General features: G+C 39.5%; 1 protein-coding gene across 1 annotated transcript in view; it reads left to right on the top strand.

The window, feature by feature from the left end:
- Positions 1-22,683, top strand: part of LOC6569754 (tyrosine-protein phosphatase 99A) — a 137,002-nt gene that overhangs the window by 23,665 nt on the left and 90,654 nt on the right. Inside the window, exons 2-4 of the mRNA XM_043214870.1 lie at positions 16,455-16,624; positions 19,921-20,047; positions 20,998-21,121. Of these exons, the coding sequence (XP_043070805.1) occupies positions 16,455-16,624; positions 19,921-20,047; positions 20,998-21,121 (421 nt within the window). The remainder of the gene's footprint in view (positions 1-16,454; positions 16,625-19,920; positions 20,048-20,997; positions 21,122-22,683) is intronic.

Genomic DNA, 22,683 nt, shown 5'->3' with positions numbered 1-22,683 from the left:
TCATTTATAATGTGTGTGTGTGTGTGTGTGTTTGCGTACAACACGGCGTATGTGTAACATGCCTTTCTACTAGCGGCAAACAAACAGTTGTCGTCGCTATTGGTTTAGGTAATGGCATGTTTCTGACTCTTGTTGATATTTCACTTGTTCTTCTTCTTATTGTTGTTGTTGTGGCTGTTGTTGTTGTTGTTGCTGCCTCTGCTGCGTGCGTTGTTATCATTAGCGCTACTTCGCTTAACGCCTTTTGCTTGGCCAACTTTTTGCGCTAAAGCATGTGACCTTATGAGAGTGGCCAAAAATATGCAAAAGTTAAATTGTGCTTAAGCCTAAAGCTGTGCCTCAAGCATAAGTTGGTATTATTATAAGTATTACAGACTGTGGCATATTGACAAGCTTCTATATTAAAATTCTCCTTAAGAGTGTAACTCTGAGAAATTATGCAAAGCTGTTCTTATTTCAGTTTGCTTACGTTTAAATTTATACATTCTACAAACTTCGCTATATAAGAAATCCTTTGATAAATTATCCAAAGCTTGTGATTATTTAAGTTAGCTTAACACTACTTCCATAAATTACTTTTTGAGTTTACAACCATATTTATTGTGCTTCTTTCAAGTTGTACCTGTAGAAAGGACATATTGACAAGCTTTTATATTAAAATTCAACTGAAAAACTATGCAAAAGCAGTTAAAATTTTAGTTTGCTGAAGTCAAATTAAATCAATTCCTTAAAATATAAGTTTTTGAATTATGGACAAAGTATAACTGCTTCAACTTGTATTTAACCTATTCATTTATTCGCTTAATTTTCCGCTTATTTTCACTTTGCTGAAGAGCTCTTCAATAGACACACTGCTTCTGCTTGCGAAGAGTATCGACTGTCGACGAATGTGGCACGCCTTGCCACTTGCCACATTTGCTGTCTGACGCCTTGCAACGATGATATATTAATTGGCTTTTTATTTATGATGCCGCAGCGTTTGCCTTTCCACTGTGGGTGTTGATATACATTCTTTTTGTGTGCTTTCTGCTGTTTTGCTTTCATTTATTTATTTATTTCTTTTTTTTATTTGGCACATTTGCGCAGACATTTTTGTTGCTTTGCTGCTGCCACAACTTTTATTTTTGCTTGATAATAATTGATTTTCGCTACAGAGTTTAACTCTCAACGCTGGCAAGTTCAGCAAACTGCTGACGTTCGCTCGGACCAAGGATCCTAGAAGGATTCAAGCAAACTAATTCAGCATTTGTCATGCATGTGATATGCGTGTATATGTGTGTGTATATGTGTGTGTGTATGCGTTTGCTATTGTTGTTGTTCTGTATAGTTTGGTAACTCTCTCGGTGACCATGACAATTTATTAGTAGCTGTAATGAGCAGAGTTTATTGAGGTCCCGTGTGTTTATGATTTAAATTTGCACGCACACCGAGGCACATAGCGGACATACCCTACGTAAACACACATACACAGACACACAGACACACACACACACACACTACAGACACACACGGAGCAAATGCAATTGCGCAATGCAAACCCTTATCATCATTAAAATAACTGCAGTTGCAACAGATGTTGTTGCCGTTGCTAAACAATAAATAAAGTCAATTTGCCGCTGCAATTATTTTATGAAAGCTGACAACAATAGTTAGCCAACTAGCTACCCACAACAACAGGCAAACAAACACACACACATATATACACATACACACACACACACACATATCTGCACTCATAATTATGCCATTTGCATAAGCAGAGTTATTTTGAATGTTTCCATATGTTCATAACATTTTCTGTTTGAGTTTTGGTTGAGGCTTAGAGAAAAATATTTGTATTTTGGAGAGCCGCAGCCACTGGTTGCCCATTTTGCCCGCATTACCCGCAAAACCTAAAACAAAATACAAAATGTGCAGTTGCTTATTACATTTGTGCATTTCGAAAGATTTGCATTTTGCAACAAAATCCATTTTCAGTGTTTAAAAATGTTGCTGGATTGCTGGATTCTTGAAAATACTTAATATGATGCCAACTTCTTTTGCCTTTGCCCAAATTGCCCAAAACCTTTTGACTCTAGTCTATTTTGATAGGGTATATAACCCTGAAACCAGATAAAATTGATGAAAAAAGTATGTAACAGGCAGAAAGAAACTTGTCCGATTCCATAAGGGATAAGAAACCGAGCACGATCTCAGAGACTATGAGAGCTAGAGCGTTAAGATTTGGAATACAGATACTCGCCTACCACAAACCGATTTCCTTTAATTAATTTTAATCGATAACAGCTACTGATTTCCCATAGCAGAAAAATCACAAGTTTAATTGCAGAGACTTCCAATTAATACTGAATATACCTTGACATTTCATCAAATTTCATCAGGATCGCATAGGAAATGCCCACACTGAGAGCTATTCCACAACTGTTTGCATTTACATTACTATTACCAGAACGAGCGCTGTGTTCAGGATATCTTATCTTATAAGTGGAGCTCAGTCGAATATAAGCTTTAAATAAATGCGAAATATATTTTCATATCTTCTTGTGGTGCAACTCTAGTCAAGTATTTCAATGCGAACAGCAGTCCAAGTTAGAGACAAATAAAGTCCACAAATAAAGTTACACTAAGCACATTTGCTGTATCCTTTGGTATTTGGAAAGCGTCTTAAATACAACCGATCAAGCATATGGTAATAAGTTTTGCTAGAAATCAATTAGCAGTGGGTGCAATATTCATGATTCTATTCAGCATTCAGTAGCTACACTTTGTGAATGGCAGCTGAGCTGACAAATTGCTTAAGTTAAACTGAATTATAATGGCGAACACATACTCAGACACACATACGCACAAAGAAAATCTGCTGCAAGACTGATGTCACGCCCACTCACCCACACACCCACACACACATATCAGCACACACACACACATACATTGCTGAAATTAGACTAATGAAAACAAATGCATATCGAAATTAATCCCATAATGTCGCCTTATTTATAGACAAGCAGCAGTAACAAATGGGCCAAGTCATTATCGTTGCCAAACGATGGGCGGTGACAGGGGGCGTCTTTGGGGGGCGTGGCCTAAGAAACCACTTCATTAAGCATAAGGCAATAAAGCAGCGAGAAATGCAAAATCATTGTGAAACTCGGGCCAAAATCGAAACCAGAGACAGAAAGTGTTGTCATTTGCTGCACGCAACACACACACAACACACACACGCACATGGATACGCACACACCCACATGAACACACACACACTTAAATGATGACGTCATGAGCAGTGGCAAAAGGAGAAGCTGCTTTTGCTGCTCCTGTTTTCTCATAAGCAAATAGTCATGATGCGTTTTAATTAGTAAACCGAGCACCTAATAGCTTAAATTAAATGACAGCAAAACTGATAAGCATAGAGAGAGGTGGATGGGGGAGGGAAGGGGAGGGAGAGCGGAGAGCATGGAGAGCCAGAGGCTGAAAGGGAGCCAACATGACAGCAATTTGCATTAGCAGGCATTCAAGTTTTGGCAGCTGTAATTAAAATAATAAACACGCACAAAATGCATTAGAAAATTTAGCTGAGATCTGCGCGAACAGAAATTGTGGATGATGCTGTGACAACAAGAGCAGCAGCAGCAGCACACACGCACCTCCATACACACACATACACACACACACACACAGAGACTCCTGCACACACACACACTCCAGCACATATATGCGACTAAAACGTTAGACAATGTCCCACGTTTCGTATACGCAACGCTGGATAATTGTTTGCATTGTCAAAGCGAATGTGTGTGTGTGTGTTTATGTGTGTGTGTTTGTTTGGCATACGTGTGCTATTTGTGTTGGCTGTTTCACTTAGTGCGTTAGCTGACTTTAGGCCTCAGGTGAGGCACATTGTGGATGGAATTGAGGCACGAAGAAGTCGTTCCCAGCTTGCGTGAGTGTTGTGTCTATTGTTGTTGCAAGCGCTACACTTGACCTGCAATGCAATGCGGCAACGACAATGGTTTGCCAACTGTGCCAAGAGCTGCTAATGACAAAATCAATCTGCAGATTGAGCATATCTAGGCAACAGCCTCACAATTTTGATTGTATGGCACAACTGGATACGATACAATAATTGTCAGCTTGTATTTTAGGGGCTTAGAGAACTACAATGTGTCCGTCTATGCCTATAGTACATAAGTAGCAACCTAAGTACAAACAATTTGTGTTGGCCACAATCAACAGTTAAACGTTTGCAGCTACTTAGCACACACAAAGAGACAGACTCTTGCATTTCCGCCACACACATACAAAACTGTTGGCAAAACAGTGCAACAACAGCAATAACAAGATGGGGGAAAAATTACAAATGACAACAATAAGCTAGAAAGGGTCAGGCTGTCTTTGGGTGTTATGGGTGGACTGTTGGGGCATGCAACTCTGAGGTTGACTGAGTGCTTGCCTGACTGCATTACAGCTCTAGACGTCAACTGTGTCAGACTGTTGTTGTTGTTGCCGTTGTTGTGTCGTTGAGTGCGTCTGTCGACGCTTGAGTGTATCAAACCCAACGCTACATCAGCTGCATACTTTTAGCTGCTACTGTCTCGCTCCCTCCCTGCGTGTGTGTGTGTGTGTTTGTGTACGTGTGCACTTAAGTGTCACTGTGTCAGTGAGCGACTGACCCAGTTTGTGATAAGCGTAATGGCACAAACACAAACAGCAGCAGAACCAACAACAGCGGCATGAAAAACAAGAGTCCTTGCATAATGGAAGAAATTAACACTTTTTGTGTCATAAGAAAAATAAATATTAATTTCTTTAAATAAGATCATTTGTTTATCTAGCAAGTGAAAGTATAGCGTGCAGCAGGCAGAATTTGTTCAAAATTTTAATCTAATTAACTCTCATTAAGTGCTGATTTACAAGTACTTCAAAAGTATAACAGACGGCAGCATTTTAGAAATACTCAAAGAATATAATTACCTGTACGTCTCAGTTACACTTTAAGATCAAAAATATGCAAAGGAAATTAAGTCTGAAATTGAGAAACAAGCTACTCTTATACAAAAGCAATCTCAAGCCAATATGGACATGGGACATTTACCTACAGCTAGGGTAACCAGCGTGATAATTCTTCAAAAAATGCCGGAACACATCTAACATCTAAGCACGTTTGCTCCATACTAATCGAGAATACACAAATAGCTTGGTCTCCCATTAATAACAGACGAAATAGCCAGACTTAGCTCTAAATATTCGAGATGACTCCCTGAGCAAACAAAGTAGTCATTAATCTGGAAGACAACATTACTGCCATCAGTTCACTAAAAAAACTCCATTTGTTAGGCTCTTCCCTTAAGAGGCCCATATAAGTTCAAGTCAGTTTCAATTCAACCTGTCAATTGCACGTTTTCTTTACAATATGTCATTATGTCTGAACATCGTAGCTTTAAGTTCACAAAACTCCACACACAGAACATATAACAATTAGTTATGATTATAAAAGTAAGAGTTTAATTATTGTCACCATCGGGACAGAATTTAAATGAAGAATAATACAAACAGATTTAATTGTGAATGTCAAAAATTTCTTCATAAATGCAATTTAGTTAAAAAAGTTTGTTCCTGATTAGGGCGACAATTACACTTAATATTTGGCTTATCTTCTCCGTAGTTAACTGAAAGGACGCTGTCAGCCTATCCCTGAAGACAAAATCCAACGGGATTTAATAAATTTAAAAAAAAAAAACTGTTCACCTGCCAACCAAAAAACATATTTAAATTACAAAAAATGAGGTTACCTTAACAATAAATTATCTTCATTAGTTTTGCCAATTTAAATTAGAGACTGTTTACGTTACATTTAGCTTCCCCTTCAACCGAGAACATTACAATATCAAATAGACGCAAATTGGTCCAAAAACATCTAATTATTTGATCAATATTTGCATTTATCATGAATAGTGTTGCTCGACCCCATGGTGCCACTGTGGCAGTTGCAAGTTGAGCGCGAAATCGTTGTTCGTTGACAATGCAACCAGATGGACATTTAAATAACGCTGCAATGTCTGTGGTCTTTTGCACCCAAAATAGTTGCGGCTTTAATTTTCAGATATATATACATATATATATATATTTATTTATTTATTTGTTTTTGTTCTTTTTTGTTTTGGGCAAACAGCTCAACCACAAATGAAACTTGAGCCCAAAAAGCAAGCCTAGCATTTTTACATTGTCAATTTGTTAGCGCTAATTTAACGTTGATTATCTCTGTCAGACACACACACACACACACATGAATGTATGTGTGTGTGTATAGATTATGTAACTTCGGCAGCAGCAATTTTGTGTCTTGGCTTCGTTTGGCAAGCTATTTGCCCGTTGACAATTAAATGAAAGTAAGATAAATTGTCGCGCTTGTTTACAGTTCAACTTGTCTCGCTTTCTCGTCGCTTCTGTTCAATTCAAGTCAAGTGGGCGGAGCCAGCCAATCTACGCATATAGTGCGACTCGATTCCATTTACTCCCCACCCCTTCCCCGACACACACAAATACCATCCTCCTTACCGAGCACATTGTATCGCTTAATTTATTGGATGCGTTGCGACGTTCATTTTGCCGCAAGTATTTTTCCAAGATAAATTCCCAAATGTCATGTCATTTGTTGTTGGCCCAAAGGCCTATATATATATATATAGAAAGCGGCATCTGTGGGCGTGATAACGCTGACAAGGTCTGACTATTTAGCCATGTTAATATCTCATTACGATTTGATATTGCGCCGCTTTCCTACCACACTGCGAAAAGCATTGTGCTCGAGGACCAGCAGTTTAAAGAGTTTTCGCTTCTACACAGGAAAATCTTACTAAGGAATATTTCAATATCTACACTAAGTTGCAAATTAAAATTAATGAAGATTAAAATCTGATATTTATTAAGCTTGTATATGAAATTATTATTATTGATTATTATTGATAAGTCCTTAAGCAGTTGCAATTTTCTTGTACTGCACAGAAAATAAATTATAAATTTATGGAAATTGAGTTGCAATTAAAACAGAAACATATTTATATACATATTAATTACTTTCTTTTGTATATAATTCAGAATCTTACTAAGAATACTACAAATCATAGTAAATTGTGGTTCCTTATCCAGACAAAGATGGTCTTAAACCTCCACACGAAAAAATGCTCGCATTCGTGCAGGAATTAGGTTTGATGGGGTAATAATAAGAATAATAATAATAATAATAATACTAAAATTAATAATAAGAATAATAATAATAATACATAATCACAAAATAATAATTTTCAATGATGATTATAAGACCTCAATGGTCGTTAAAACCAATCTGCCAGTTTATATTTGAGGAGGTACAGATGTCTGACTGATGTATACAGAATATAGCAGATATAATTTGAAACAAATATACAGCCATCTTTATTAATGAATGGAAAAACTAATATTATAGCGAATGCAAATTTGCAGCTGCAACCGCGTGGCACAACTCTCCAGGCAACAGCTGTCACTTACCAAAAATATAAATATGGGCACATTCATTTGAAGCTGTGGCTAAATCATTTTCCCTGTTTACACTCGATAGAACAACAGAACTGTGCGTGTCTCTGTGTGTGTGTCTGTGTGTGTGTTGCTGAATGCCGTTGGGAATGTGTTGCTAGTTGCTTGTTGCTGCTGTAACAGGTGCAATTGTCAGTTGGAGTAGCAACAACAGCAGCAGCTGCTGCTCTTACTGCACTTGTGGCATAATTAAAGCGCCGCTGGTGGTGTTATTGGGTCAAGTGGTGGTGTGAATAAGTTGTTGGCTGGATGAGTACGATTTCAAATGTAACATTCGAGGGATACTTAGCTTCGTTTTCTACTTCGGTGAAATGTAAATTTGATTATCCCAATAGCAAATATTTGTGCGAGCCCTGTTGACGCTGTCCACTGCGTATGCGGGAATGGGGGAGGGAGTTTTGGATGGGGGATGGTTGTCGAGGGTCGTTGTCATAGGGGGCTGTGGGGGGGCTGTTGACATATTTATCTAGACCATTTTGTTGTTCACATTGCTGTCGTTTGTTATTTACCCAGCAGCGTATTTCTAGACTCGATTTAGGTTCCCCATGATTCCGGTTTGTTTGGTCTGGCAATGATTAATTAAAACATGAACATTTTTATTGTTGTTCTTGTCTGTTATTGTTATTGTTTTTGGCTCGTCCAGTGTAAGGTTTATCTATGTAGATATATTTTACCACGTCAGCTTTTAAACAAATTACACAAACAACGCAAGCCATTAACGCCCCAAAACAACACCCCCACCCCCAACCCCACTCGCACTTCACTTCTACTGTATACTGGCATTAGCCTAAATATAAGGCCCGCCCGCCCCGCTCAGACCCGCCCAATTCTCGGTCTCACACTTTGGGGTCTTTGGAGCATAGCTAAAAGTTGCGGGCGTCGGATTTGGACTCATTAAGCAGCTTCAGCTGCTGGTGTCAAAATTGCTTTGCCCATGCGACTGTCTGTATGTGTATGTGTGTGTGTGTATCTGTGTGTGTGTGTGTGTGTGGATGCAAACACGTCGCCTAATGAGAAAGAAACTTACTCTACTATTTGAATTTGCTAGACGGCGGTGTCGAGTCCTTGTTTGCCAGCAAAACGCACAGCCAGACAAATAAACAGATTGGTTTGGGGCAACGGGCTCGTAAAATGGCTAACTAAACACACACACATATATGCATATCTATATATATATATACATATCTATATATTTACGGCCCCACCTCGGAACAAATTTTTTTCTAGATTGGTATACAAATGTAATTAAATTGAAATTTATGCTTTTATATATACCATAATTAATGCTTGCAGGCAGTCAATCACAGATTGCTTTTAATTAGCTATGAAATTTTGTTGTATTTATTTATTTCACAATAGATGTAACTGATATGTAATTATAGCAAAATTTATGATGCATAGAATTGTTTGTAATTGAAATTTATTAAAATACTTTGATATATCATTTTTAAATTATAAAACCTTTGCGATGGCTATTTAAAGTCAAATTCATTTAGAATTCATCAAAGAAGCATGCAAATTATGTAATATCAGAGATCATAGCGTTCCATAACATTGAGCGCCGTTAGCATTTGCCTGCCACAGTAACTGCCACATAAGGGCAGAGTGGGGGGGAGGTGCAGGGTGGCGTGGCAAGTAGAAAGGACGTGGCAAACTGCTGGCAAAAGCAGCGCTAATTACTTGCTCATTATGCCGGCTATTTAGCTTTAATTACGCCAAGCGCCATCCATGACAAGGGCGACAACGAGACTCTAACACACAACACACATAGATACACACACACACACACACTCGCACTCGCACATATATAGATACACTCGAACCGATATTCAACGGTAAAAACTCGCTAAAATGTTGCCTCGCAATATAGCAACAACATTTGGTGCCTTTCACTTTTTACCTGTCCCTATTTGCACACCATGCCCCTTAAATGTGCAACCGTTTTCTATTCAAGTGCCGCACGTGAGCAGGTGGGGTATGGGGCGTGGGAAGGGGCAGGTTACCGTTGTAGCATAGCGCTGTTGTGCCAATTTGCTGGCATTCAAAGCGGCTGCTTGCTGACTGTGTCAGTTGGTCCAAAAAGATTCCTCCTAAGGTCTGGCCATAATGCCTGCAAAAAGTACATTTACCACAGCAAGTAATGCGATGCCAATCGAATATGCAAAAACTATTGTTAATATCAAATAACATGCAGACACAAAAAACATATTGTGAATGAAAATCGATTTGCAGATTATGGTTTTCATTATTTATATTTTTTTGACTTAAATGGTTTTAAATTTCCAAGTTTATTTTTAGTTTATGCCACAAATGCTATGTACTTATATAGCTAGCTATACATGTATATATTTGCAATGCTTTTTTTTCACTTTTCAACACAAAGCGTTTACTTTTCAAAGCCACTGTTCAGTTTGGCTACACGTTTTATGGGTTTGGCAACGAAAATTACAGTTGAGGCGCACTTGAATATACATAATTGAGTACGCATACATTATTAAGGATTGCACAGCCATATAGCATATTAAACAGAGCCTTATGCTACTTATTAATATGCACATATTATTTACTGGTTCTAAGTCGCATTTGTGTAATGAGCTGAAAGCACTTCAAGCTGTCCGTCAAACAATTACCTAACCAAACTCAGCCTCAGCGTTTATATTATGCTGCTAGAGCTGAAGTTAAGTGAAATTGAAAAACGCACACAACCCGCATAAAAACAGACAAACACACTCACACACACACAAACACACACATACATACACACACACACACACACACTCACATGAATTGTGAGATGACAGAGCCGTCAGATTGGCATCAATTTGATGTCAGCATTATTGACTGATCCTTGATGGGGTCAGGTTCTTGCACTCGTCCTCGTTCTCATTCTCGTTCTCATGCTCGTTCTCATGCTCGTTCTCATGCTCGTTCTGATGCTCGTTCTCGTTTTATAAGATATTCTCATAAGCAAAACACTTTATGACGAATTGATGACAGGCCCACCTGCATGTCGTGGCTCACATCATCATAGCCTGCCGTATGCCACTTGCCACATGCCACATACCACACGCCACTTGTCAGCTTTTATCTGTACTTATAAATTGAAATGGGTAAACAGGGTATTGTCGAGCTGAATGTGCCATGGCAACAGAACAGACGCTTTGAGCAATGAATTCATTTAATAAAGATATGCTATGATTAAGATAGTCTATGAGCGGCAATGAGATTTACGGATCGACATGATTGCTTCTTTTAACAGAATTGAAAATGTATTCATAATTGACTTTAAAATCTTTAAAATTTAAAATTTGTGTAGACAATAATATGAATTATGAGTCGAAGTCCTAGTTTGGTGTTTACTAATAGAATATCATGTTCAGTTCTGATTGTAAAATCATAATTTGAAAAGAATTAAATTAATTAAAGATTGGAATTATAATAAATCGTCAATTCGAATCATAATCATATTTATTATTATAATATGTCACCAAACAATAAATAAATGAAACCAAAATACTCCAAGCTGCATATCTTTATATTCGAGGGTATCTCGAAGTGACGCATTGTCAATTATTTATATACACACCTGCACACATTGCCTCTGCCGCGTTGTGTGCGCGTGTGGGGCATATTATAATTTAATTATTTGCAGCGCTCAGGCATAAAAAAAGGGATATATTGTCGTCATGTGAACAGACCCGGGAGGCAACTGCTCCTGATGCTGGCATGGCTGTCCTTGTCAGGAGATGCTGCTATCTGTGGGTGGTTAGCATTTATTTATATTGGACAGCGAGGAAGCAGCCACCACCAAAAACTGACAGACTGTCTATTCAATCAGCGAGCCACTCAGCCAGCCAGTCAGCCCAGTCAGGCCAGTCAGTCAGACGGACAGACGGGCAGATAGAGGACTCGCATACACGTATCCTTTTTGAGCTGCTGTTCTTGGCACGTGCCTTAAGTCGGCGCCAATAAAAACAAATAAAATATGAAATAATAAAGTCCAAGCGAGATGTCTGTGAAAGCAGCGGCTTCAGTTTTAATTGGATAATTATTCAAGCACTTGAATTCGATGCTGAAATAAATGCGTCAGAATTGCAATCATAGCCAAGTCAAGAAGGGTGGGCAAAAAGAAATGCGTTAAAGGCAAGCAATTAATGATGAAATGCATATTTAAATGGAATGAAATGAGGCAAAGAGGGCAAAAAAGGAATGCCAGCGAATTCAATCGGAAAATAAGTTCACTTTACACAAGCTTCCAAATGCAGTTTTAAGCCAGAAAACGGTACGGAATTTTAATGAAGTTAATGCCGTTGTCGTGGTCTTAAAGCGGTTCACGGCAAACCGGCTTCAACTGAAACAGAATTGTGTTGCAATGATTTCTAAATGGCCGCTTACCAAATTGCAAGCGAAGTCAAACGACGCACAACTTGTTGGCCCTTTTGAAAATGCAGTCGAAAGGGCAACATAAAATGAACTTCTGTCGTTTGAGTATTGGCCATCCAAGGGAGGGGCGGTTGTGGGGTGGGTGGAGTGCAACGAGAATGCGCAAAAATTGAATGCATGTCGGCCAAAATGGAGCAAAAGCCTTTACAAGGCGATTGCCAGCCAGCTGTTAGCCAAAGGGCGCATGGATTAAAAAGCAAATGGCTCTGCCATAAAATGTTGCTGCTATCCTCGCAGGCCGGCAGTCAATGTCAATTTCGTGGCATTTTTGGCAACCGAACTGAAATCTCCCCATTTCCCCAGTATTTTGAACAACTCTGTGCTGACGGACGAATTGGCCGTTGTTAACTTGTTGCCGCGCATGGGGCTCTAATAAAGCCGTTGAAAGTACAACAAATGTTCCGAAAACTTCATTTGATGGATGCAGATTAACTAGCCGGATTTCAAAAAATATTTTAAAGCTATGCAATATGGTAATTTGTAAACCGATTACGAATAGAATTGTAGAGAAAACATTTTCCATTCACAATATGATTGCTTCTATATATCTGCAGAGTCGAAAGTAAAGTTATCCAAAATGTTTTTTGTTGATAATAAATTAATTTTAGAGCGTAAACTTTACTTATAAACATCTAAGCCCATATCAGGTTGCGTAAACCTACAAACTGAGTAATTAACTTGAATGTTAACAGATAACGAAACGGACATGTTTCTATGGAGTCTCTATGTATATATTCATTACACTAGATGCTCTTGGGAATTGTCAGTTATAATCAGTGGCAGCTAATTGCAAATGTTTAAGAGGCAGAGAGGAACGAACACCAGTTGAGCTCTCGAGTCAGCACGCATAACACTAACAATGACTGCCACTGACCCACAACTAACTGCAGCTGGCAACAAGCATAATACTATCCCCACAATTCCCCCCTGCGCTGTTCACCCCTTTTAATGGTACTCACAATGGGATTCTCTGGAGGGCCATTGCTCTGGCATAGCCATTGCAGTGCAGCTCCATTTGCTCTGGTTATGCTTGGCCAGTAAACGCTGGCCAAGTGCTTGTTGCTGTTGGCCATTGACTTGGCCAGCGTGAAGCACAAGGTTGCTGTTGGCCAATTCGACACGTCTAAATGCGCTAATAACGGTAATGATTTTAAGCTCGAACACAACGCAACGGATCGGATGCAACGATGCATGAATTCAATTTCAATACAACTAACAACACAAGTGCAGACACAGATACAGATACACAGATACAGACAGACAGGAAAGACAGACTGACTGCCGACGGTTCATGGGATGGTAGGGCAGATTGCCATGGCAGCAGACGCCACAAGAAGCAATTGTCGAGAGTGAAATTATTTTTGTTGATTAGAATCAACATAAATAAAATTAATTGTTGCCGCTTCGCCTGTCTCGCTTTGAGGGTTGCATTCAATTTGATTATTAGCATTTGCTCAAAGTCCACTCAACTGAACCACAGGCCAAGTGCACTGAAACTGCTGGTGCCTTCCCAGGGGGGTTGCTTGGCCCATGGCTTTGGCCATTTGTCGTTGGCTAATTTCCATAGACTCGATTCCGCAATGTTGAGCAGAGATGAGCACGTGTTGTCAACGTTTGGTAACTATCAAGATGGGGCTCTGGAAATTACACTTTAAGGGTGGAAAATTAGTGTACACAAATATAATTAATAATAATATATTAAAGAGCACCATTATTTGTGTAAGCAAAAACTATCTTCAAAAACACTCAACTGTAGAAAATGTTTGCCAGTATAATATACACAAGTTGTGTGTATATATTTTCATGTTTTATACTCACTAAAAAAGATCGTCCTTCGTCCGTCCCACTCACGCGCCCATCTCTAGTGCTGAGTGTCGCGGGAGGAGGACTCGAGGAGTCCCTTGGGTAGTCGTGCAGCCAGCCAAATAAGTACTCGTAATTATAATTTATTTACACAGCACTCGTCTGCTTCGCTGCATAATTTGGGCTGGTTTTTTAATTGCCCCACAGGCTGGCGCAACTTTGTATCTATCTATCTATCTATCGATGTGATTTGCCATGCTATTCAATATTGTACAGTGTGTACACACATTGGCAACATTTTGCGCTCGCGCATAAATTGCGCACAATTGTTTCCTGACTCATGGACGACATTATGCGAAATAATGAGGGGGGTTTGTGGGGCTGTTATTGGGCTGTCGAAACATTGTACGCCAGCAGGCGTCGCGATTTTGCATCGAAAAATGATCAGGAAATTAAACACCCTCCATATAGGTACATTTTTGACTACGGGCGCTTGTGTGTGTTTGTCCTCATCATGCGGCCTGCATAATAAGTATGCAAAATCTCACTGCCAGCTGCAGCGTACCGTGGTGCGTCATGGTGCCGAAAGCCATAAATTACACAAAACTGACCACACGACCAGCAGCAGCAGCAGCAGTAGCAGCAGCAGTCGAAGCAGCAGTGGCAGCAGTAGCAGCAGGAGTAGCAGTGCCAGCATCAGGATGCGGCAGCATTAGTTGTCCAGCATGCACGCACGCAATGCGCCAACGTGTTGTGAGTTACGTGGCAGGGGAAGGTGTGGGGATGGGGAAGTGGGCAAGTGTAGACCATTGGTCAGCTTATAATATGTAAAATATGCGTGCCAAGCAGCTTGTCTGTCTGTCAGTCTGTATATCTGTGGCACAGTTGCCGCCGGACAAGAGTCGAGTAATTAAAATCGTTTGGAGTTGGACACGAGTGACGCTCAAAAATTATGCCCTAGAGTTGTGGCTGTTATGGGCGACAACCCTATTTTTGAGGTTAATCATTGGAATGACACTTTTTTTATTTTTCGACTGATTGGATTCTCCACGCAGCAAATATTGGACAAATTGTGCACATAAATGGACCCCAGTAAATATTACATTTTCTTAAACTACTTTTGCTTAACATTTTGCTGTGTCGACTGTTTTTAGACTGCATTAAATAAAACTAAATAAATTCAGATTTATTTAAGCAAGACTATACTTCTAAAGAAATTGTTCTATTAAAATGGTAATTACATTTGTTAACTTTTTCTGTCGGAAAATGTTCTTTGCATTTCGAGCCTTGTTTATAAAATGGTAACAATCAAAAACCATATTCGTTTCTGTATACATTTAATTTTCTTTATTCTGTCGTATCCATGTCAACAAATTTCAATTGCAGTAGTATTTGTTAAACTCTTTACAATTAATACCTAAGATCGACATTTAAAAAGCTGCATGTGAGCAGAACATAACTCTGCCCTATAATCCCTGTAATCGGCTCGCATATTTTCCCCATAGATATCATTTTAATAAACATGCAGAACAACTCTATGATAATTGTAATGCATTGAAATGGTTTTTTGCGAAATTCTCCATTCAAATTAAAGCTTAAATCGTGTTTGCAACTGCTACTGTTGAGCACGCAACTCTCTCTCTCTGCTCTGTGATTAACCAATTTTTCATAGTATACTTTGGAGCGATTTGGGCCAAGTGTCGCCAGCATTTGGGGACTGGAAGTAGGGCACATCATTAAGAGACTTGCAGTCAACGGGGATGGCAACAGCTGCATCCAATGATGGTCATGTAACCAACGCAATGCAACCACCAAGCTACTGTTACTGTTACTGCCACTGCCTAACCAATGCAACATCCCCAGCCGAAAAAGAAGGAAATCAAGTCATAGCCATAGATGGGACTGTTGAAATGCTTTTCGGAGTCCCAGACGCAAATTGCATGGAAGCTGATTGCTGACGAGTTGTTGTTATTGCTGTTGTTGTTGTTGTCACTGTTGCTGTTGCTGTTGCTGCAACCAGTTGCACTGCATCCTGCGATTGTTTTTCTCCATGATTTTAAAATTCAGGACAGACATGGTTCGTCCTGACTCTGCTTCGCATGGCCTCTGCAGTGCTGGCCTTTGAATGATGCCTAATACTTATTATGCACACTTGAACGCTTACAAATTTATGCCGTCAGTCTGACTGGATGCCGGCAAAGCAACTGGGCTAGAAGCGACTTTAGCCATAATCGATTTGTTGTTTTTATAATTTTAATTGAAGCTTCAGCTTAGTTTGTACCTGAACCTCACAAGCTTGGGCTGCAATTGCATTTTTGGCATTTTCCTAAACAAATATTCCACAAAAGGATCAAAATGTAAACGTGTGTGTGTGTGTGTGTGTGAGCGTGTGTGTGTGCACAACGAGCTGCTGCACCTAGCCAACTGGCAACTGAAAAACACTCAATGAGCAGCCGCTTTGTGACCTAAGCCAAAATTTTAAGTAATTAAAATGCCTGCCAGACGTTTACAAAAACATTTCCGACAAGTCTGGCATAAGCCACTTTTCTTTTTGCCTTGATTGCAGCTCCCTCCCTATCTCTCTCTCTAATCTTTTCATTACCACAATTTTAATGCTGAACTTAACGCACTCTTTGCAGACGTAACGAATCTGGACTACGTCAAGGTGAATGCTGAAGCTGGCAAGAACGTGACCATACCCTGTCCGGGCGTAACGGAGCACTCGCTGGTGGACACGCTGGTCTGGAAGACAGCATCGACGACAATCGCACAGTTTGCCAATCGCATTCCATTGCTCCATAGCCCTAGGGTAAGTACGAATCAACTACAATAAAACATTCTCGGATGCAGTCCGTTTAGTTGAAAATAAACTACCTCACTTTAAATGCGGTTCTATCTTAATTTATAGTTAAAGTTTATACAGTCTTATTACTGTTTGTAAAATGCATTTTGTTTCCAAGGGTTCAAAGAACTAAAAGCACTCATTATAGTTTTTATGTTCTCTTTTTTTTTTTTTTGGGTTTTAAGGCAAAACTTATCCCACATCAATGTGAAATGCCATTCGATAATTTATATGAAGTTTGCTACTCCGCCGTTAATCATTTTAGGATAGAAAACAATTCTTATTGCAATTTTCATAAATCTAATCTTTAGATGAAATCAGAAAATAAACATAAAAATCCCCCGAGCACAGTTATAACTCAAATTGCCGCCCGACCTTCCGTCATATTAGAATTCATTACCCACTTACCAATATTTCGGCACTTGATGGCCCTAGCTGAGGCCACTTGAGTTGAGGCTATTAAATGTTTTCAGTTCTCTCACTGCGAAGCAGCAGGCAAAAAACCGTAGCTGTTAAAATAATTGATAGCCAGTTAGTTTCAAGACGGCTGTTTGAACTTTGCCAGTGCCAAACGACGACAAAGGCGAACAAAGAAAAAAAAAAAGAAAGAAATAAGAAAGTGCAGCGAAAGTCACGAGAACTAAGTGGCCATCAGTGGGAGTTTGCAGTTAGAAAGGAGCCAGGAGTGAGTTGAGAGACGGTGGGAGGAGCTCGAGAGCTGCATACAGACAGCGAAGCCAATATATTTTTAATGTTTGATAGTTGTGCTAAAATAAAAACGACGAGGCGCAAAAATGGTTTAAGTGGCTGCCAAGCAGCTCCTCTGAAAACAGCAGCTGCCGCCTTAAACGCACTCCGGGGGCCACTGAGGCGGGGCAAACAAAATGAAGAATGAACAAGTTTCAGCTGCAGCTGAGTAAAATGGCCGGGGACTAGGCAGAATTCAGGCAGGCTGCCCCATGCCCTCATGCCCCAATGCCCATATGCCCCCATGCCCCCATGCCCCCGTTGCCCATCTTGAGTCTTTCGTGTTAAATGGCAAACTGGGACACTTGAGCTGCAGCCAAGCCAAAGTTGGCGCCAAGCTAAGCAGCGAGTTTACCTGGTCCGCAGCGCACTTACTCATATTTCTTGGCCAATTTGGCCTTTGCCGTTGCTCAATGTGCGACGGCTGCGCCGCACACTGGTCCAAGTCAAGGCCAAAATCACAGACGAAATATTAATTCGTTTAATATATCTTTATTTAAGTATTTTTCCTTAAGTAGGATTTTGAATTGTAAATTAACATCAACAATCTTAAAGATGAGAAGAAGACAACAAACTTGATTCAAGACTGCTTAGCCTAGAATAAACGTATTTAATATTGGAATTTCTACTATATTAATATTTATATTATATCTGTGTATTATTTAAAGGTACAGCATAATAGATAAATCTAATTTTCTTGTGGTTAACAGTTTTGTCATAAAGAAACCCCAAAATACAAAATTCCTGAATGAATTAAACCATTTAAGAATTATTATTATAAATTATATTATATTTTATTAAATTCATATTTATTACTATTATTATTATTATTTATAACCTCAACCCGTAGAAAGATAATGCTAGCTTGTTAGTTGCATGTATAGTTTCACTGTTTGCCCCACAGTGCAATGTGTGCTTGATGCCTGGCTATTATGTGTATTAAAAGTTTTTCACCCTAGTTGCTTCATTTTATTACAACACCACACACACAGACACCCACAGTCACCCAACCTCCCCGTTAGGCAACTATTAACTTTTGTTTTATGTTCGTGGCTAAGAAAAGAAAAAGAAATGATTCATGTTCCTGTCGCCGAACTGTTTTGCCAGCTCAACGTGCTTAGTTCGAGGAACTAGAGATAGTACATCGGATCTTTTACGACATATGATAAAGCTGTCGGACACGCAGATTTACTGCTTACATGTGTGTGTGTGTGTATGTTCTGCTCGAATTTGTTGCATGTAATTAAAATTTTGTTGCAATTTGCTGCTCGATTGCAGATTGCAATGTAAATTGAAATTCCAATGTGGAAAAATGGCAAAATTGTTTTGTGGCCAGGCAGTTTTCGTTTATTGCTTAATAATCAAATCCAATCGAGCAACAATTTTATGCCACAAAACTGTAGTAGTAGCTGACAACAGTCCAGGCGATTGTGCTTACAATTTTGTGGCAAAACACACAAACACACGCACACAAAAAACCACTTGGAGATTATAAAGAGCTGCACAACAGATATTTGCACAATGGCCCTGTGAAACTCTGCCCAGCAATGTGTTCATGCTCACCTCTTGAAAGCCTGGTTGAAAGCCCATTTTAATATGAAACAATTCAATCCAGGAGATTGCAGGCAGGTCTCAAGCATAAAATCCCTAATTGGTTTTTCGAGAAATTATAACAAATACGTGTCGGTGCTGCTGGTTGCTATTTATCTGCTGTGATATCAGCAGCCTCTACAAGCATATTAAATGCCCTGCATTTATAAATGTTGTTTGGTTGCTAGCGAACCAAAACCAGAAACTTAAAGTCATTGCGAACATTACCAACCCAACCGCCGCAAAACTCAATTTGGCTCATGCTCAATTATGAGTACAACAACAACAACAACAACAGCAACATTTTCCATGAGAATTGCAAAGTTTTACGTATACGGCAACAAATTGTCGCCAGAGTCAAATGTTGGGCCAATGTATCGGACCATTTTAAGTGCTGGTCATGCAAACAAAACAGCCAGCCGATAGGTTAACTGCAACGGGAGGATGTCTGATGAGAAGGGGGTGTGGTTGGGGGGGTGGAACTTGGTCATACAGTAAACTTGCTCTTTGTTACTTATTTGTCTTTTGTATTAAAAAGTTTTGGGGAGCCTAAAGTAGAAACTCGTGTTGTCCACATTGTTGTCAGGCACTGTCAACGTCTCCATGTCCGTTTGTTTAGTTTTTGTTCTCATTTTGGCCCCTCCGGTCAGTACGAATACGAATACCTACTCCCTACCCCATATCCCCTAACCCCTCCCCATTGTTTGTACTACTTTGACTGCAGTTGTTTTGCACACACGAATGTGACAAAACTGTTTGTCATGCTAACTGATGTCAAGCCCAAAATAGATTAGACTTCAAGGCAACACACATACTGTCTGTCAGTCGTTTTAAAGTTCATGGAAGTGGTTTAACTGAATACAAATAAAATAATAATTATTAAATATTATTAATCTCAACTCGGTTCTTTGTTTGTTCAATTGCAGATACAACTTTTATCGGATAATTTTGGTTTGCAATTCTCACCGGCGCTGGCCAGCGACACCACTGAATACATTTGTCTCGTCAACGATCGTCACATACCTGAGGCGATTGTTGATCTGTTAGTACAAGGTAAGTTTATTAAATATATTAAAATATATATGTAATAATGGAGTTATTAAGTTATTATCTATTTCATTTTGTTCATTTACATCTAACTTAATTACTTTATTTTCCCATCAGTTTTAGAGCAATGAATCAAAGTTTAATCATAATATTAAAGATATAAAAAGTATAACTCTGAAAGTAAGGAAAGATTGTAAAAATCGATCCTTGCTGTGGAAGCTCATTTTGTCCGTTTGCATCTAACTTTCCTATCAGCTTTTTCAGCACGAAATTGAATCAAAATGCTAAAAGCAAATTAAATGTGAACGGTTTCGTTTCATTACAGAAAAATTGCAATTTAAATGTTTGCTATTGACTTGGTAGATTGCATTTAAAGGTTCATATGTTCATATGTATATGTCCACCATAAAAATAATGTATTCTGTCATCATCTATATCGAACATAACATCTCCATTAAGATTGCTCAACATTAAGAGTGTTTAAGCTGGTGCGTGCCGCATATCTTATTTTCCTCGTATTCATTTACATTTCTTTATTCCTCCCCCCTCTGGCTTGTTCTTGTTTTCTTTTTTTTTCTCTTTTTTTTTTTGATTCGGCATTCCACGTTTAATGAAAGCCATAACAACATTAATGATTTATCCGGTTTCCTTCCATTTTGTTGATTTCATTTGCAGATATGTGGATGAGTATGTATGTGTGTGTGTGTGTGTGTGTATGGATGCTTGTGTGTGTATGTGTGTGTGTGAGTACACATTTTCGATTTTCTCACCACACATTGGCACACACAAAAACACACTCACCCACATTTCGTTGCCATTCTCTTTCTTGTCATGATTTCCATTTGCATTTCACTGATAGCTGCCAGTTTTTCTCATGTGCTTTTCTCTCTTCTCGTTCTCCATCTCCCCTCTCTCTCTCTCTCTCACTCTCTCTTTCTCACTCTTTTGCCGTACAGATGTGCCCGATCCACCGGAGCGTCCTTTGTTAATAAGTTTCACATCACGCTCCGTGAACTTATCCTGGGCGCACTCTCAACATCCGCGGAATGCGCCAGTGACTCATTTCATTATTGAAACCCGGTAAGTACTCTACTTATAGCTATATATATATATATGTATATAATAATGTAGGTCAATCTCTTTGAGTTTAGTTCGTTGTTGAGGTCAAAACACAACAGATATGTGAAATATTATAATCTATCTATCATCATTACTGTATCTAGCATAAGTACTGCGCAGGACCACAGTATATTTATTAAAGGTAGAACCCTTGTAGATGTAGCTTAGAGGACAATGGGGTCTAATCATAACATGTATCTTACACATATTAGTATCTATGATATATACTTTACGTAGCCACACTTATAAATATATTACAGCTGCAATCCTTTGCGTCCTGCACTGCAAGTGTGTTCTAATTTACTGGACAACATGTATCTTAAACATATTATCATCCATCTATCGTCATTATCCTTCGCCTTGCTGTACCACGCCCGCAAAAACCCGTAACGGAAACGCGGTCAGTGGGCAGCTGAAGCACCATGCATATCCTTTCTGTGCCTTGCCAATGAGAAAACGTATGCAATCAATTAAAATCATGCGTTTATTGCTTTCCGCTCGTCGCTCGGCTGGAAATCCCCATGCAGATACCCTCGACGTGAGTCCTTTAATTAATATGTGCAACGATGGCTGTGATATGCGAGCATTCGAACAGGATACGCACTTCACTTGTGCTCCATTTAAATAGAAAAGAAAACATACACACAGTCACACACACGCGGACACAGAAGGAGCAAGGAGGCGTTCTTGCAACGGCTATTTTCCGAATAACTTGAACTGAATGCGTGGCATGAAATAAAAACGATTGCCGCGAGTGCTGCAGCACAAAGGCCATCCAGACGAGTATGCGAAATCCACTGAAAAGCGAAATTTTTTCAATAAATTTCCATCAGCCGCCGAACGAGGGGCGGCAAACGGGAGGCGTGGTCGCAACACAAGACACTGGGCCGGCAATCGATGACAGGCAAACTGGAAAGCAAGCAAAGCCTGTGGTGCATTTATGCAAAAATAAGAAATAACCCCACACACACACACACACACACACACGAAATACGCGCGAGTGCACACACACACACACACAGCACACACATACATTTGCACATATATGTTGCACACTATTTTGGGCATGCACCCAATGCACAAAATGAAGCAAGCATCGCTGGCTGTATTTTATGCAAATTTCCACCCCAACGATGTGAAGTGGATGTTGAGTTGTTGTTCGCTTCGTTGTTGTTCTTCTTGTTGTTGTTGTTTACATTGTTGTTGTTCATGTTGCTCTCGTTGTTGTTGTTGTTGTTGTTGCTGCAGCACGCCTCTTATTTACATTTTCGCTTGATTCGGTTTATATGCGCATATGCAAAAAGAAAAAAAGACTTGGCAGCGGCCGCCATGGCGCTTTGCGATATGCGAAATATCTTTGAGTGCTGCCTGTAAATTGAAAGACGATGACAACAAAATACTTCAAGCTGGAAATCTCGTCTCGCAAATCCACACTGAATGCCAATGCAATTGAAAGAGAGTTGTGTTCAATTGCGTTGAGGTGTGCTGAGGCATGTCGCGTGAAGTGTCGAGTTGAGTGGAGT

Source organism: Drosophila grimshawi, unplaced genomic scaffold (assembly GCF_018153295.1).
Source record: "Drosophila grimshawi isolate 15287-2541.00 unplaced genomic scaffold, ASM1815329v1 contig_311, whole genome shotgun sequence".
Lineage (NCBI taxonomy): Eukaryota > Metazoa > Arthropoda > Insecta > Diptera > Drosophilidae > Drosophila > Drosophila grimshawi.
This window is presented reverse-complemented; position numbering and strand designations above follow the sequence as displayed.